This window comes from Salvia splendens, chromosome 14, assembly GCF_004379255.2.
Source record: "Salvia splendens isolate huo1 chromosome 14, SspV2, whole genome shotgun sequence".
Lineage (NCBI taxonomy): Eukaryota > Viridiplantae > Streptophyta > Magnoliopsida > Lamiales > Lamiaceae > Salvia > Salvia splendens.
The window spans coordinates 27,602,369-27,618,377 of NC_056045.1; the positions used below are offsets into that span (position 1 = coordinate 27,602,369).

Consider the following 16,009-nt stretch of genomic DNA (forward strand, 5'->3'; position numbering starts at 1 on the left):
ATGCTTCATCATCAATTTAGTTACATGTGTGACGTGTCCAAGCAGTTCGAACTTCGAACTACTAGTAATTTTCGTTTGCCCAAAAAGGTTTGCCAACTTTCTGTCTGTTTTCACAGTTCCTCCTTTCTATAGTTTATGAGTTTATTTGTAATTTACTTCTTAGAGTTAAATTTAAAAAAAAATTAACATATGCTTCATCATCAATTTAGTTACATGTGAGATGTGTCCAAGCAATTCGAACTTCGAACTACTGGTAATTTTCTTTTGCCCAAAAAGGTTTGCCAACTTTCTGGCTGTTTTTTACAGTTCCAACTTTTAATTCGAAAATTTAGTTCGACTTTGTTCTAAATTCCCTCTTAGTAAGTGTTTAATAGTCAAACCGCTTGCATGTGAGTTCGATCACTATTTTGAAATCTGTTTTCTTGCAATTTAAATGTAATTACAATAGTAGTATGATTTATTACTTGTTTATAGTATATACTAATACCCATATTATATTCGCAAAATTTCAATGTATTAATGAAATAGTATCTCCAATTAAGGGGGACTTTTTGGTCTATTAATAACATGTCTTGAAGTCGAATTCATGAATGAAGGATCACTAAATAGTACTCCCTTCGTCCCCAAATTTTGTTATAGTTTAACTGGATACAGGTTTTAACCAAATTTTGTTATAGTTTGACCGGACAAAGTTTTAAGAAATGTATTAGAAAGTGAGTTGAAAAAGTTGGTAGGATGTGGGTCCTACTTTTAAAGTATTACTACCTCCGTCCCACAATAATTGTCACATTTTACTATTTCCGTTTGTCCCATAATAAAAGTCACATTTCACTTTTACCATAAATGTTAAGTAAACCTCACATTCAACCAACCAATTCTACTAACATTTTATTATAAAACTAATATATATGGATAAAATTTTAAGGTCAGAGTGAGTAAAAAGTTGTGATTTATTATTGATGATAACCCATGAGCAGGAAAAAGAAACGATTGTCTTTGAAAGCAAGTGGCAGTAGCAGCTAAGTACAATTTTCATAATCGTTGTTTCGATATTTCATTTTGATTTATAGGCATGCTTAAAAATATTGAGAAATTTATTGATTCTTTTTCCAATTGATTGGAAATAAATCGGAGTATTAAATTCCACAAAGTAGACCTCAGATTGTGATCACATCAAGAGAGTTCAGACGGTAATTCCAGATATATTGATAGTATTTTTAATCCTCACAGGTCTCAACTAGGCATGCACAAACCGACCCGAACCGGCGGTTAATCCTCACAGGTCTCAACTAGGCATGCACAAACCGACCCGGCCCGGCGGTTAACCGCCGGTTCGGGCCCGCCGGTTCATGAACCAGAACCGGGCCCGGAACCGGCGGGTTGAACCGGCAGAAGGGTTGAAGGGTCGGAAGGGCCGGTTCAGGTTCGGCAATATATTGAACCTGAACCGGCGGTTCAAAACCGGCGGTTCGGCGGTTCGAACCGCCGGTTCAAAGGGTTAAATAGTGTTTCGTAGGTTAGGGGTTCGTAGGGTTCGCGTAGGGGTTTAGTATAGCCGTTGGAACCGGCGGTTCGCGGGGTAAACCGCCGGTTTGTCGGGGTAAACCGCCGGTTCGGGAGCCGGTTTTCTGACGGTTCCGGCAACTTTTCAGAGGCTAGGCCGTAGGGTCAGTGTGTAGGCCTGCAAAACCGGTCAGAAACCGCCGGTTTTCGGTAAAAAACCGGCGGTTTTCTGACGGAAACCGTGGACAACCCGCCGGTTTAGGGTTGAACCGCCATATGTTTTTGTATATGCAAAAACAATTACATAATTGTATTTGTATATACTCTAGTCGATGAAATATATTTCTCTATACGGCTAAATGAGGGAAACTTTTGACAATTCTACTATATTTGTTGATTGTTAGACGAAACTCAACATTTAAAGTTGAATTGCTAAAGGTGTCCTTAATTTAGTTATGTAGAAAGATCTTCTTCGCCGGTTAAGAGTATATATATAATATACTTATACGTTTAAGAACTTCAACATCGTTTCTTGTCATTTGTAATTAGTTTTTCACTAGTAGTCTCATTTGTATTTAAATTTTGTTTAAGACTTCAAGACCGCCATATGTTTTCAATTTGTAATTGTTGTAACTTGTAACGTGTAATTTGTAAACATGCAATTTCAATAAAATTGCAACTTTATCCGTATTTTTTTCAATTTTATTTACTCACATTTCATACAAAAAATAAACTTGAAAAGTGTAATGTAAGTTGATTAAAATTGAAAAGTTGAAAAATACAAAAAAAAATTCGTCGAACCGTCGAACCGGCCCGAAACCAGCGGTTCAAGCCGAAAACCGGCGGTTTTGAACCACCCCGTAACCCGCCGGTTTTTTGAACCGGAACCGGAACCGCCGGGAGCTAGGCGGGCCGGTTCAGGTTCATACATTCCCCGACCCTTGAACCGGCGGTTTTCGACCCTTGTGCATGCCTAGTCTCAACTCTCAACCCTAACAAAGCAAATACTAGTACTATTTCTTCTAATTAATAAAATCTAATAAAATAAAATCAGAAAATGTAATCACACAAAACGGCTCCGTGAACGAACGGCCATGATCGATCCACAGGTTCCTATCAAGATGCGAAAGAGTTCGATATTGGTTCGATCATGACATCGCCGGTCACAGCCGTTGCTACCGGCGACGTGGCATCGAACCGACGGCACAGGAAAATAAAAAAATTATTCAATCAAATTTATTCAGTGTGTGTAACAATCAGATCAATGATTACAATTAAAATCATAACCTCACTGAAATCCGCTAAGATAATTATTGTTTCATCATAAGCCACAGTAAATTGAGAAATTAATAATTGAAACGAATGAATCTTATGAGAAAAACAAAGGGTTGTTTCGTCAAATACAAGATCAGAAACTCTATTTCATAGAAATAACTCATCAAATATAAAAAAAAATCCGAAATTAATAACAATTAGAGAAGAAAACTTGAAAACCTAAATTCGCTAGCTCAGTTTGCTACGGGCGGAGGAGCGGTGGAGGAGAGCAGCTGGTGATATCTGAAGGAGTAGAGGAGGAACTGTATTTATGCTTACTTTCAGCTGCTGCAGATATTAGGTATCTGAATATAGGCTTCTAATGGGCTACTATTTCATACAGTGTTGGGCTTAAGGCCCAAATAGTAAATCAATCATAGAAATAAATTATGTCCGACAATGAACCAATTCATAATTTATTTAATTTCATTTTTCCTAAACCATAAAGTTGAATTATTTATATATTTTGAGCATTATTTTTTCCAGAATGTTCCACCTAGTGGAGTGTTTAAAAATGTTAGATGCCAAAGTTATTACACCTGTATATTCAGTAGTCATAATGGTATAAATTTTGCAGATGGAAAATTGTTCTATTGGTTGGTAAATAGGTTGTTGCATCTTGTCGAATTATACTGTTGAAGAAAAAAAAACCATTGGGCCATATTTCATAGAATGGTGGGTCGGAATATGGGGATCGGCCCAAGTTCAGTTTAATACCCTCTTGGTCCGGTTTTGAGTAGGAGAATCTCATTATAATTTGTGAGTATCAATCTCGTTTAGTCCAGGATAATATTATTTTGTTTTTTTATATTTATTTATTAGTCCTATATATTACTAACAAATTATTATTAAAATCTATAATCATACAATTCAGTTAAAAATTAAAAGTATAATCGGTTTCTTTCTCTATAACTTCAGATAAGTAGATAATATATAATTTTTTTATACTAACATAAATAATATCAATAATATTTTTTAAGATATTATAATCAAAATATTATAAAAAATAAACTACCGGATGATGCTAACCTAAGATGAGTAACATAACTTATTTCTCTATGTATATATCAAAAAATTTAAATTGGGGGATGTGAGGTATCACCAAAATACGTTATTATCAAAATAAATTCCAAACATACAAATATCATATCCCATTTAACCAGTTTTTTTAAAAATTAGTAATTCTACTTTTATTATCGTTATGACTTGGGCATATTATTAAAATTAACTGAGAGTGGGTAAATAAAATTAATGATAAACTAAATGAAGCTGTCATAAGGTTGTGGAGTACGTATTAATTGAGTATATTAATAAAAAATTACTCTCTTTTGTCCCATAAAAATTATATGCACTTTTCATTTCTGTTCGTCCGATAAAAATATGAGCATTTTTGAAAAGTTGCCTTCCACTCATTAATCAATCATATACATTAATTTATTTATAACTTATATTACTAAAGCCTACTATTACAATCCATTAATAATATTATAGTTCTCACTATCCACTAATACTACTTTAACTACTCTTCTTATTATTTTTCTCTTTTACTTTACAAATTATACATTAATTGAAGTGTCATTTAAATACACATATTTTTATGGAACAAAGAAAATATTAGTCAATCCCGTAATTACTTTGACATTAGTGGGATGCATAAATATGTGTATGTGCGTCTAAGAAATGAATAACAAAAAGGGTAGCAAAACATTTATTGGTACCATCCCTCGTCTTCAAATTTACCTAATTTACTATCCTTTCACCAAAAAGTTTACAATCGTCTTTTGTAATTAATGACTAATATAGGTTTAGGGGAAATAATTACTGGAATTTATTGGTCGGAAAATGATAATGTGGAAAGTAGTTAATTAAGACAAAATTGACAAATAGATGACACGTATATGGTTTATAGGCTTTAGTTTTGAAATTCCAAAATTAATTAATTAGCGGATTAGTATGGGAAAAAACGTCATAGGAGTCAGTCATGATCCATCCACATACATGGTTAATTGTCAACATTCAACACATGATATTATTGACAAAAATTTCTAAAATGTTAGATTTATTTTAATAATTTTATAACTATATTACTATACTCTTTGTGTCCACGAAAAATAACCCTTATAAGTATGATCTATTTTAATGCAAAATTAGAGAAAGGGAAAAAAATCATAAAAATAATACTCCCTCCATCCTGGACTACTCGCACATTTCCTTTTCGGCACGGAGATTAAGGAATGAGTGTATAGCAAAGTCAACAATTGCGGCTGTAGGTGATAATTTTTACTAAAAATGGAAAGAGTGCAAATAACTTGGGACGCCCAGAAAGGAAATAAGTGCAAGTAGTCCGAGATGGAGGGAGTATTTGTGAACGGTGAAGCTCATATTGTTTAATGGTAAAAGAAATTTTAAAAGTAAATATAGACAAATTTTTTAGATGGACGAAAATGTCAAAAACAAAATACTAATATGAACACATCAAATATGAACTAACTTTGCTAAATGGACTAAATGAAAAATGTGAAACTTCATGGACTGGTGTCGGATGGAGTATTCTTTTATTATTAAGCATTATTTAATTAGTTAAATTTGAGAATTTAAAATTTGTTTTATATTGCATGTCCAACCTTATACTTAATTCATTTATGGTTCTTTGTCGTTTCCATTAGTTTCAAGATAAATATATAAAATAATTAAAATAAAAAGTGAAATTTTGTTAGATTTGCTAAATTTAAGCTATGAGCGCACTCCAATTTTTGAAAGTTACCAAATTTATATATAATCTTTGATAATTTTATCAATTACATTTTGTATTTTTAAACTTATCAATGTTTTCATTCTGTATGAATCTCTAAAATCAGAATTTTACTCCAATGGCCAAATCCTGACAGCAAGAAGTATTATAAGATAAGACAACCTATTATTTTTTTTCCAAAAATATTATATACTACCATTCTAATATTAATATGATTTGTTATTTAAAAAAAATAATTATCTGAGACGATTAATTAAACTAATACAAATTGAAAATTGTGATACAATTAGTAAGTTGAAAAACCTAGAATAAAAATGGTATAATTAGTAAGATAAAAATTAATATATTTCAAAATTTATAGAGAACTAATAAAAGAATAAAAAATCTCACACATCAACCCTTAAAAATATTTGTGTAAATTAAATTTGTAGTACCTTGTTTGGAAAGTTATAAATTCGTCAGTAAACACAACGACAGGAAACAAAACAGTGGCCTAATTTCCACTTTTATATACTTATCTGTTAAATATAAATCCAATTTAATTTACACAGCAAATTGAAAGCATAAAAAAAAGGGTGAAATGTCTTGATCGTTCCCGTTAGCGTATATATTGATAGTGAAAAAGGGTGGCGTGGCGCCTAACCACCCTCTTTAAATTGCGGTGGGTTTGCATTAAATTGCGACTCTAACACCTACCTGCACGCATTAATTGCCTCACCTCACCATTATCAATGGCTGAAGAAGATGATGAACATGACAAATTTCACATGATCAATCCCACTCCAATCGTGTGACTCAGCTTCCAATTCGCAGTCAAGCTTCGCCAATTTCATTTCCCAGTCAACCTCATCGCTTCCGCATTTCAGAATCACGCACTGGTACCTACATATAAAAGTATTAGTCCGGAATCGAGATGAAGAGCTCGTCGGAGGTGGTGATGGAGATAGAGGCGAACAAGCCGCAGGGGAACGGGATGGTGATCGGAGGGCTGAGCCCGCTGAGCGAGAGCTTGTGGAAGGAGAAGACCAACACCGAGTTTGTTGGTGACGTGTCGGCCAGGCTGGCGTGGAAGGATTTGACCGTTGTGGTCAGCCTCGGCAACGGCGACACGCAGAATGTTCTCGACAGACTCTCCGGCTACGCCGAGCCGGGATCTTTCACCGCGCTCATGGGCCCCTCCGGATCCGGGAAGTCCACGCTGCTCGACGCCCTCTCTGGCCGCCTCGCCGCCAATGCCTTCCTCTCCGGCACCATCCAGCTCAACGGCCGCAAGGCCAACTTGTCGTTCGGCACCGCTGTTAGTTTCTTATCCCGATATTACCAATTTTATCTTAATTCTCAAAACTAATGCTTTAGGATTTTTTAATGGATAAATGAACATAAATTTTAAAGTTCGTGTTATCTATTTTTTCTTTATATGTTTTATTTAGATGATTGATAGCATGCTAACTTTATATGTCTAGGCTAACCCTGATAAGTAAATGTTCGTTCGTGTGTAGGCATATGTGACGCAGGACGACAATTTGATAGGCACGCTGACGGTGCGCGAGACGATATCGTACTCGGCTCGGCTGCGCCTCCCGGACAGGATGGCGTGGGCGGACAAACGGGCGCTGGTGGAGAGCACGATCGTCGAGATGGGGCTTCAGGACTGTGCGGACACGGTGATTGGGAACTGGCACCTCCGCGGGATCAGCGGCGGGGAGAGGAGGAGGGTCAGCATTGCGCTTGAGATCTTGATGAGGCCGCGCCTCCTTTTCCTCGACGAGCCAACTAGTGGCCTCGACAGCGCCTCCGCCTTCTTTGTCACGCAGACCCTGCGTGGCCTCTCGAGGGACGGACGCACCGTGATCGCGTCCATCCACCAGCCCAGCAGCGAAGTGTTCGAGCTCTTCGACCGGTTGTATTTGCTCTCAGGCGGTAAATCTGTCTACTTTGGCCAAGCTTCACAAGCCTACGAGGTAACGTAAACATTTACATTGAACTTATATAGCATCTGCACTGTGATGGCATTAACATGAATCGCGATTCACGCAGTTTTTCGCTCAAGCCGGGTTTCCGTGTCCGGCTTTGAGGAACCCGTCTGATCACTTCCTCCGCTGCATCAATTCCGATTTCGACAAAGTTAAAGCAACACTCAAAGGATCTATGAAAATGAGGGTATCACATTCTTCAAATTCTCTTATTTTAGAATGTAGTAACTAAATTGTTTAGATTGATTTCAATTCTGTATAAATGAATCAACAGTTTGAGATGAATGATGATCCAGTGGATAGAGTGACCACAGCAGAAGCTATACGTACACTAGTGGATTCTTATAAAAAATCTCAGTATTATTACTCAGCAAGAGAGAAGATTGAGGAGATGTCTAAGATTGTGAGTCATTTCACAATCTAATTGCATAATTATGCAGTGAATTTGAATCATTTGATGATCTTACTTGCTATATGTGTGTGTGTGTATCACAGAAAGGAACTGTGCTAGATTCCGGAGGGAGTCAGGCGAGTTTCTTGATGCAGGCTTTCACCTTGACCATACGGTCATTTGTTAACATGTCGAGGGACTTCGGCTACTACTGGCTCAGGCTCGTCATCTACCTTGTGGTCACTGTCTGCATCGGAACTATTTACATGAATGTAGGAACCAGCTACAGCGCCATTTTGGTATGTTAGAAACCATTCTCACCGTATCCGTCTCCTGTATCATCGACTTGATCATGTATGCTTCTGCAGGCGAGGGGCGCCTGTGCCTCCTTCGTGTTCGGGTTCGTGACCTTTATGTCGATTGGTGGATTTCCTTCCTTCGTCGAAGACATGAAGGTATATATGTGAGGTGAATAGATTAGATTTTTGATGAGGATATGTGTGTAATGTGTGTTACCTGGTTTAGGTGTTCCAAAGGGAAAGGCTGAATGGTCACTACGGCGTGGGGGCTTTCGTGATCAGCAACACACTATCCGCGATGCCGTTTCTGATACTGATCACCTTCCTCTCCGGGACCGTCTGCTACTTCATGGTGCGGCTCCACCCGGGGTTCACGCACTACATCTTCTTCGTGCTGTGTCTGTACGCGAGCGTGACTGTGGTGGAGAGCCTGATGATGGCCATCGCCAGTGTCGTTCCCAACTTCCTCATGGGCATCATCATCGGAGCTGGGATCCAGGGGATATTCATGCTCGTCTCTGGCTACTTCCGGCTTCCCAAAGACATCCCGAAGCCCTTCTGGCGATACCCCATGTCCTACATAAGCTTCCACTTCTGGGCTCTGCAGGGCCAGTACCAGAACGATCTCAAAGGTTTGATCTTCGACAACCAGACCCCCGACCTCCCCAAGATCCCGGGAGAATACATCCTGGAAAACGTCTTCCAGATTGATATGCAACGATCAAAATGGGTGGATCTCAGCGTTCTCCTAAGCATGATCATCATCTACCGCATCATCTTCTTCATAATGATCAAAGTGAACGAGGACGTGACTCCCTGGGTCCGTGGCTACATTGCAAGACGACGAATCCAACACAAAGGAACAAACCAGAGCACCATGGTTTCCCCATTTGGGCTCACCCAGTCCCCTTCACTCAGGACTTACGTTCAGCCACGAGGCTCAGCCACAACCAAGAGGTAGAAACAGACAACGACATCAGCCATTTCCCACTGCTCATATGTCCACTAGCTAATCCACTTTCTAAGACGACTAGTATTTATTATGCAACATTGCAACCTAGCTACACTTTACAAGTCTTCATTCTGTCTTCATATATATGGATCGGATTAACTTGCTTCAACTTTTTATCCTTCCAAATAACTCATTTTACCAGCTGTTCTCGATTGTGTAAATAAACTAGGCAATACACAAATGCCTTCCTTCTTATAAAGAACAAATGTAATACAAAGGAGTTGCAAAATTACATCACTTGGCTAGGTCACCGTCTCCTTTTCTTGCTCTGTGACCGTATGAACCGGAGAAGCACATCATGGTTTCTGCTGTAATTTCCTATCATTTACCGACAAGTTGCTCATTTGGTAGACCAAGTACAACAAAATAAATACACATCATTCTTTCCCTATAATATCCACTTATACCCCGAAACAGATGAGACGTTGTACCAAACAATCCGCAAACAAGTAATGTAGGCAAGGAGAAGCAAACCTGAAGTTCATCCTCCATCTCTCAGCATTGATTTTCTAACTTCTTGATGTCGGGTTTAGGATGCACGAAATATAGGTTGTTCCATCGCCTATCGAGCCTAATACTTGAATGAATCGAGAAATAAGCCAAGTGAAAGGCCAGCCTTCCAATAATTAGATATGATGATCACCTTCTTTACATTGCCAGCCAAAGGAAGAGAGGCCTTGTACATGAGAGCCCCAATACCCTCCACCACAGCCACAGTCAAGGCAGCCGAGAGAACATCCCAATCACCGGTCTGCCCTATTACAGTCGCGAAAGCAGTGGCACAATAGAACCCCACCAAGAAAGAGAATAGCTTGGCAGGCAGGTCTCTCGTTAGCTCTCTTAGTCACGCAGTTAGCTTCAACAGAAACGCTTGGATAGTCCTAATAAGCCTAGTCGTCCCTCCAACGGATTCATTTGAATCTAGCCAATTATCATCAGCTGCGCTTCTAATAGACCACACCAGCTTCCTACACAATTGCATCAAGTTTCAGCAGCTGGCATTCAATAACCTATGCATAAAACTTGAAAAAAAGACACACATACACACACACCTGTATCTCCTTGCAGTGAAAGGCTGAGAAAATGTCAAGGGAATTGGTACAAATTTAGGACACGAAAGAGCAGCAGCGAGCAACCTTGATTTGGAATCTCTAGGTAAAAGAATGAGCTTGGGATTTGCTAAGTAGAACACAATTTCTGTTCCCACCACGGTACCTGCAACCCGACAACCACATTCAAGAACATACTAATACATTTAATCCCATTTCTAAAAATTTCTCATCAACTCAATTTTACATCTCAATCTATCCTTAAACTGAAAACTTCTAGAAAAGATCTAGTAGTAATTTTTAATACTCAATATCAAGATGAGGTTGAGAGAGCTTACCTTTAGTCTAGAGAGAGAGAGATTGCCGGAAAAGCCACAGATTTTAGCGAGAGAAGAAAGATTACTTTCTCAGTCGATGGTTTCTGATTTCGTGATTTTTGATTTTGGAACAAAACCCAAAACAGTTGTCCCTTTTCTTCAATGAATTTTTTTACAAGATATTAACTTAATTATAAAAAAATGTTCATAATTTTTGTGGATGGCGCCACTGTTTTTTCAATTATGAGTAGCTAATTTCTCATTTTCTCAAATGAATTTTGATGTTGAAAAATGCATTTTAAAATAAATTCCAAAATTTATCTAGTCGTATTATAATAATAATAATAATAATAATAATAATAATAAATAAATAAATAAATAAATAAATAAATAAATAAATAAATAAATAAATAAATAAATAAATAAATAAATAAAATTGCGAATGTGATTAACAAGAAAATGAGGGCGTCTGAAACTAAATGGGTCTTTGAAATTGATTAGATTCACCATTTTTTGTAGCTCCAAATCAAAATATCTCCCTCTCCCGGCCTCCACCGCCGCTCCCTTCCCTGCATCTACATACACATATTTTTTGTCGTTGCTCTTGATTCACTGTAAAATCCTTCCAGATTCAAGATTTAGTCGATTTCTATCTAGAAAAGGGGATGGATCTGGACCAGTGGATAGCTAAGGTGAAAGAGGGCCAGCACTTGTCCGAAGACGAGCTTCAGCTTCTCTGCGAATACGTAACTTCTTCTTCTTCTTCTTCTTCTTCTTCTTCTTCTTCTTCTTCTTCTTCCTCTTCTTCTTCCTCTTCTTCTTCTTTAATTTTGTCTTCTTTAATGTCTGACGAATTCGAGAATCCCTATTCCAAAGGACGGAAAGCACTGGAACAATGGTTTCATTGGTGTTGAGTCTTAAATCTTGGACTTTTCCAGTAGTTAGGGTTTTGCCTTGATCGTTTGGTTATTGGGTTTAAGTGATAACTAACTTGACAGAGTATTGGGTGGATTCTTGTTATTTTGTAACCCACTGCTTTGTATCTTTGTTGCTACACTTTTACTCGAGAAGAGGTTTTTGAATCACTCACTATGTCTATTCTGGAAAATCACTATGTAGATGAATTGAGCAATTGTAAGTTTTCAGTTTGGAGTTTTGATATTTGACTTCTAAATGATTGGTGAGAACTCTGCATCTGCAAGCTACTATTTAAGAAAAAAAAACTTGTTTTGGTTGATTTTAGAAAAAAAGATCCCCGAATGGGGGAACCTTTTCTGTTTGTATGCTATGAATTATGAAAGGGAAATGAGTCAATGTCAATGGCGTGTTTAAAGAGAAACACGTCAATGATATTGGCTTGTTTAAAGAGAAGACGGAGGCTTACACGCCATTAGACTGGCGTGTTCAAATTTTAAATGAAACACACCAATAGCATTGTCATTTCCATTTCATAGAACACACGAAAAGGTTCCCGTTCAGGAAACCTTTTTCTAAAATCATTCAAAATGAGAATTTTTCCAATATTTAATCCTATTCTCCTTTATTTATTTTCAGCACTTTCGTTATTTGTATTCATGTCGGATGACTCTGATCCGGAGCTGATAAACCTTGAAAGTTTCTTATTTTCAACCTTCTCTTTTTGGTTTTATGTTAATGCCTTAATGCGAGTCATTAAAAACATAGACATGGACATGGGCCACAAGCCATACTACACTTCAGTTGCGCCGGTGACACTTATAAATAAATGCCCGTCAAGTTTTATGGATAATGAACAATACAGTAGACAAATCAGGGTTGAATGATTGTGTTTTTCTTGTTCAATATCCATTTTCAGTTTTTAACATCTGTTGTGAAAGTGGTTTTTTCTTTAGAAGTGATCCAAAACCACTTCTTCATCTCTTATGACATATGACTGGCCTTGCATTTCTTGCTCTCTAGAGTTCTATAGATCATACTTAACATGTAGTCCGACATACACATTGAGCCACTATAAGATCTTATGATGGCGGACTGCTAATTTACTGTATAATGTGTGACATACACATTGCTCCATTATGGCAGTGAATGATTAAACTGGGGCATCATGCTTGTACTAGTTGCTGAAGGCAAACCCACTGGGATTTGATTCATTCTTTAGCTTAGATTCTTGTCTTTTCATTTTAAATTAGTTGTCTTGTGAGCTTCTGTGTAGATGCTTGGGTTTCCCTTGTAGTTCTTTGAATACATTGCTTTAGTTACCCCGCGTTTGTTACTTGCTCAAGCACTCTCTCTCTCTCCCCGCATGTACACCTGTTTTTCATTTATAGTATATTTCTTCATTTGGTCTGGTCCTGCCTTATTCAGGTCAAGGAGATTTTAATTGAGGAGTCGAATGTCCAGCCTGTCAACAGTCCGGTCACAGTTTGTGGTGATATCCATGGACAGTTTCACGATCTAATGAAGCTTTTCCAGACTGGAGGTCATGTACCAGAAACAAATTACATATTTATGGTAAGTAGTTTGAGGTTATTTTCCTACTTCTTGTTTTATGTTTGTCCTAATTGTAATTTTGGCTGACAGGGGGACTTTGTTGATCGAGGTTACAATAGTCTTGAAGTTTTCACCATCCTTTTGCTCCTCAAAGCAAGGTGTGTATAATTCAGTTCAGGGATATTTATCTATTGGAATTGGTATGTGTCATTATTTATCATTGGGTCAGTTCATCATCACCTTCGTACTAGTTTCCTGCTCTAAATAGCCAATATGGTGTGTAAAGGATGAGTAGCCATTTAAATTATCCTCAGAACTTAGTAATGGATTACAAATGGTGACTATTTAAAAGTTCTCTCTTTATTACAAACGAATGTTTCCCAGAATCAGAAACTTAAACTGCAGCTCTGGTTGTTCTAAGTTCATCCAGAAAGCATGTCCACCAGTTAACCAGTAGTTCACAATCTTCTATACAGAATTATATAATTCCATATATGACACTTCATTCTCCTCATGAAACATCTATTCTCAAAACTCTCTACCCTTGTTTGGTGTTTGATGTTTGATGTTTGAAAATGCTTGTTAAAACATAATTACAGGTCTTTCGCCCCTTTCTAGAGGCAGGAAGATTTTTTTGGAAAAATGAGCACTTGATAGCTGTAGTACTAGACTGTTTCTTGTGGCTCCTTGTGGTTATTTATTGATATCACTTGCATATGCTTTCAGATACCCTGCTAACATTACTCTCCTACGTGGAAATCATGAGAGCAGGCAGCTAACACAGGTATTTTCATTAAAGAAATAAATATTTTTATGGCCATAATAATCTCTAGAAAACAGCAGTTCTTTTATGAACTGCAGTCGTACATACACTTAGATTTCTTCAGGCAATTAGTCAGCTAAAAGGGATTTCTGAGTGAGCCTTTAATGACACCGACATTGACTTCCATTTTCAGCTTTTTACAATTATGTAGTTGATGGATCTCATATCATGTTCTCCTTTTATATGCCCTCTTTCTTAGAGTGATCATCTGAAACGGGACAATAGGTAATTAGGCCTCCTGGCATTCTATTACAAATTTTTGAAGAATATATTAAAGGAGGGAACAAATATGTGCCACTCACAAACAATAAAATGGGAAATTGGATATAAGATTATACACACACTACACACAGTAGTAGGACTCGGAGGCGAAGCTAATATGTTTGTTTCCTCATATCATGGGACTATATGCTTTGCCCTTTTGAATTTATGCCGAATCTGTTAATGTATTTTGTTTTTACCCACTGTCTATCTTCATGCATTTACCATTGCAGCCACTTCAATTCAATTAAACAATACTAATAATTACTAGGAAACTAAATAGTTTTGTTTAGTATGTAATTTATTATTTTTTTTAATTTAAGCATTTCTGGACACTAATTTAGTATGTTTCATTCACATAATTAAGGCATTAGGCACATATATGACAAGATTGTCAACATATATTATGTCAATACTTGGTGTACTAGTTCTCATTAGAAGGTAAGTGGGTAACTGCAGAATTTGTTGTAACTGCTAGTTTGGTAGTGTTCTTGAGTACTGATGAATGTCCATGTTCATGTCCTCCACAGGTATATGGATTTTACGATGAATGTCAAAGGAAGTATGGGAACACTAATGCTTGGCGTTATTGCACGGATGTTTTTGACTATCTTACCTTGTCAGCAATTATTGACGGCACGGTACGCATTCTTTGATCAGAAATAGGAATTAAGTGGAATCAAAAATCTAATTCTGTAAATAGTCAAATTAATTTTTTTCTAAAATTAGTTAAATAATTCACTCATCTTTGTTGGTAGACCCTACTTTTATTAATTTCTAATATCATCATGCCACTGATTCACCGCCTTTTTTAAAATCCCAGGTACTTTGTGTACATGGTGGCCTATCTCCAGATATTAGAACTATTGACCAGGTTAGGTCATTTTCATTATACAGGGGTTTTAGTTGGATGGTGTGTCCACTGTCCTAGGTGATGTAATAGTAATAATTGATGAGTGCTCGTGTGCTTAATGTATATCAAGTCTTATTATGTGCTTCTCCATTTCCTCTGGTAAGCAGATTCGAGTTATAGATCGTAACTGTGAGATCCCACATGAAGGGCCCTTCTGTGACCTAATGTGGAGCGATCCGGAAGATATTGAGACATGGGCAGTGAGTCCCCGAGGAGCCGGCTGGCTTTTTGGATCAAGGGTCACCACTGAGGTGCGTCCACATGTCTAGGGATAACGGTAATTAGGTTAAGCTGAAATGCTTGGATGTTGTTTTGCAGTTCAATCATATCAACAAACTCGACCTAGTTTGCCGCGCCCACCAACTTGTTCAGGAAGGTCTAAAGTATATGTTTCAAGATAAAGGACTTGTTACAGTGAGTTGCTTATTCTCTTGATAGATCGAGACATGGTTTATAATATTTCGATTGATGGTTGTGTCTTGGACGATGCAGGTGTGGTCTGCGCCAAATTATTGTTACCGCTGTGGAAATGTGGCATCTATACTTAGCTTCAACGAGAATATGGTACGAGTGTCGATTATGTGTTTGTGTCTGTTGTTTTGACGGGTTTTTCCAAAGATGGAATTTTGATTTCACCATTGTATGGATTAGGAGAGAGAGGTGAAGTTCTTCACTGAAACAGAGGAGAACAACCAAATGAGAGGACCAAGAAGTGGAGTACCTTATTTTCTCTAACTTGGGATTTGGTTTTTATTCTTTTAGTGATGAAAATGTAGTTTGGATGAAGATATATACACTTTTTTAGATGTATTCCATTTCCCAGAGAGCTTATGTTTCTTGATTTTTGTTATAGATCTCATTCATATCTTACAATTGTTTTCCTTAATATAGCATTTTTCCTGTGTTTTGTATTCTACTTTTTTATCTTGAAAC

The 16,009-nt window shown here is 37.3% G+C and overlaps 2 protein-coding genes, 2 non-coding genes and 1 pseudogene across 4 annotated transcripts; 2 read left to right on the top strand and 3 right to left on the bottom strand.

The window, feature by feature from the left end:
• Window positions 1–2,558: 2,558 nt before the first annotated feature.
• Window positions 2,559–2,702, bottom strand: LOC121766190. Its single transcript, XR_006042927.1, has one exon. It is a non-coding gene; the product is annotated as a small nucleolar RNA snoR2/U65 (small nucleolar RNA).
• Window positions 2,703–2,740: 38 nt separating this feature from the next.
• Window positions 2,741–2,834, bottom strand: LOC121766238. The gene has a single exon (XR_006042965.1). It is a non-coding gene; the product is annotated as a small nucleolar RNA R11/Z151 (small nucleolar RNA).
• A 3,422-nt stretch (window positions 2,835–6,256) lies between these two features.
• Window positions 6,257–9,353, top strand: LOC121765441 (ABC transporter G family member 11-like). Its single transcript, XM_042161608.1, has 7 exons — window positions 6,257–6,866; window positions 7,069–7,530; window positions 7,607–7,729; window positions 7,817–7,945; window positions 8,038–8,232; window positions 8,302–8,388; window positions 8,459–9,353. The coding sequence occupies exons 1-7, from the start codon at window positions 6,483–6,485 to the stop codon at window positions 9,191–9,193; spliced, it is 2,115 nt and encodes a 704-aa protein (XP_042017542.1). The 5' UTR covers window positions 6,257–6,482; the 3' UTR covers window positions 9,194–9,353.
• Window positions 9,354–9,629: 276 nt separating this feature from the next.
• LOC121764445 lies at window positions 9,630–11,197 on the bottom strand (annotated as a pseudogene).
• On the top strand, window positions 11,086–15,992 carry LOC121763426 (phytochrome-associated serine/threonine-protein phosphatase 3-like). The gene is made up of 10 exons (XM_042159436.1): window positions 11,086–11,356; window positions 12,954–13,100; window positions 13,170–13,237; window positions 13,806–13,863; window positions 14,694–14,804; window positions 14,987–15,037; window positions 15,184–15,327; window positions 15,395–15,490; window positions 15,569–15,640; window positions 15,728–15,992. The coding sequence occupies exons 1-10, from the start codon at window positions 11,276–11,278 to the stop codon at window positions 15,809–15,811; spliced, it is 912 nt and encodes a 303-aa protein (XP_042015370.1). The 5' UTR covers window positions 11,086–11,275; the 3' UTR covers window positions 15,812–15,992.
• The last annotated feature ends 17 nt before the right edge of the window (window positions 15,993–16,009 follow it).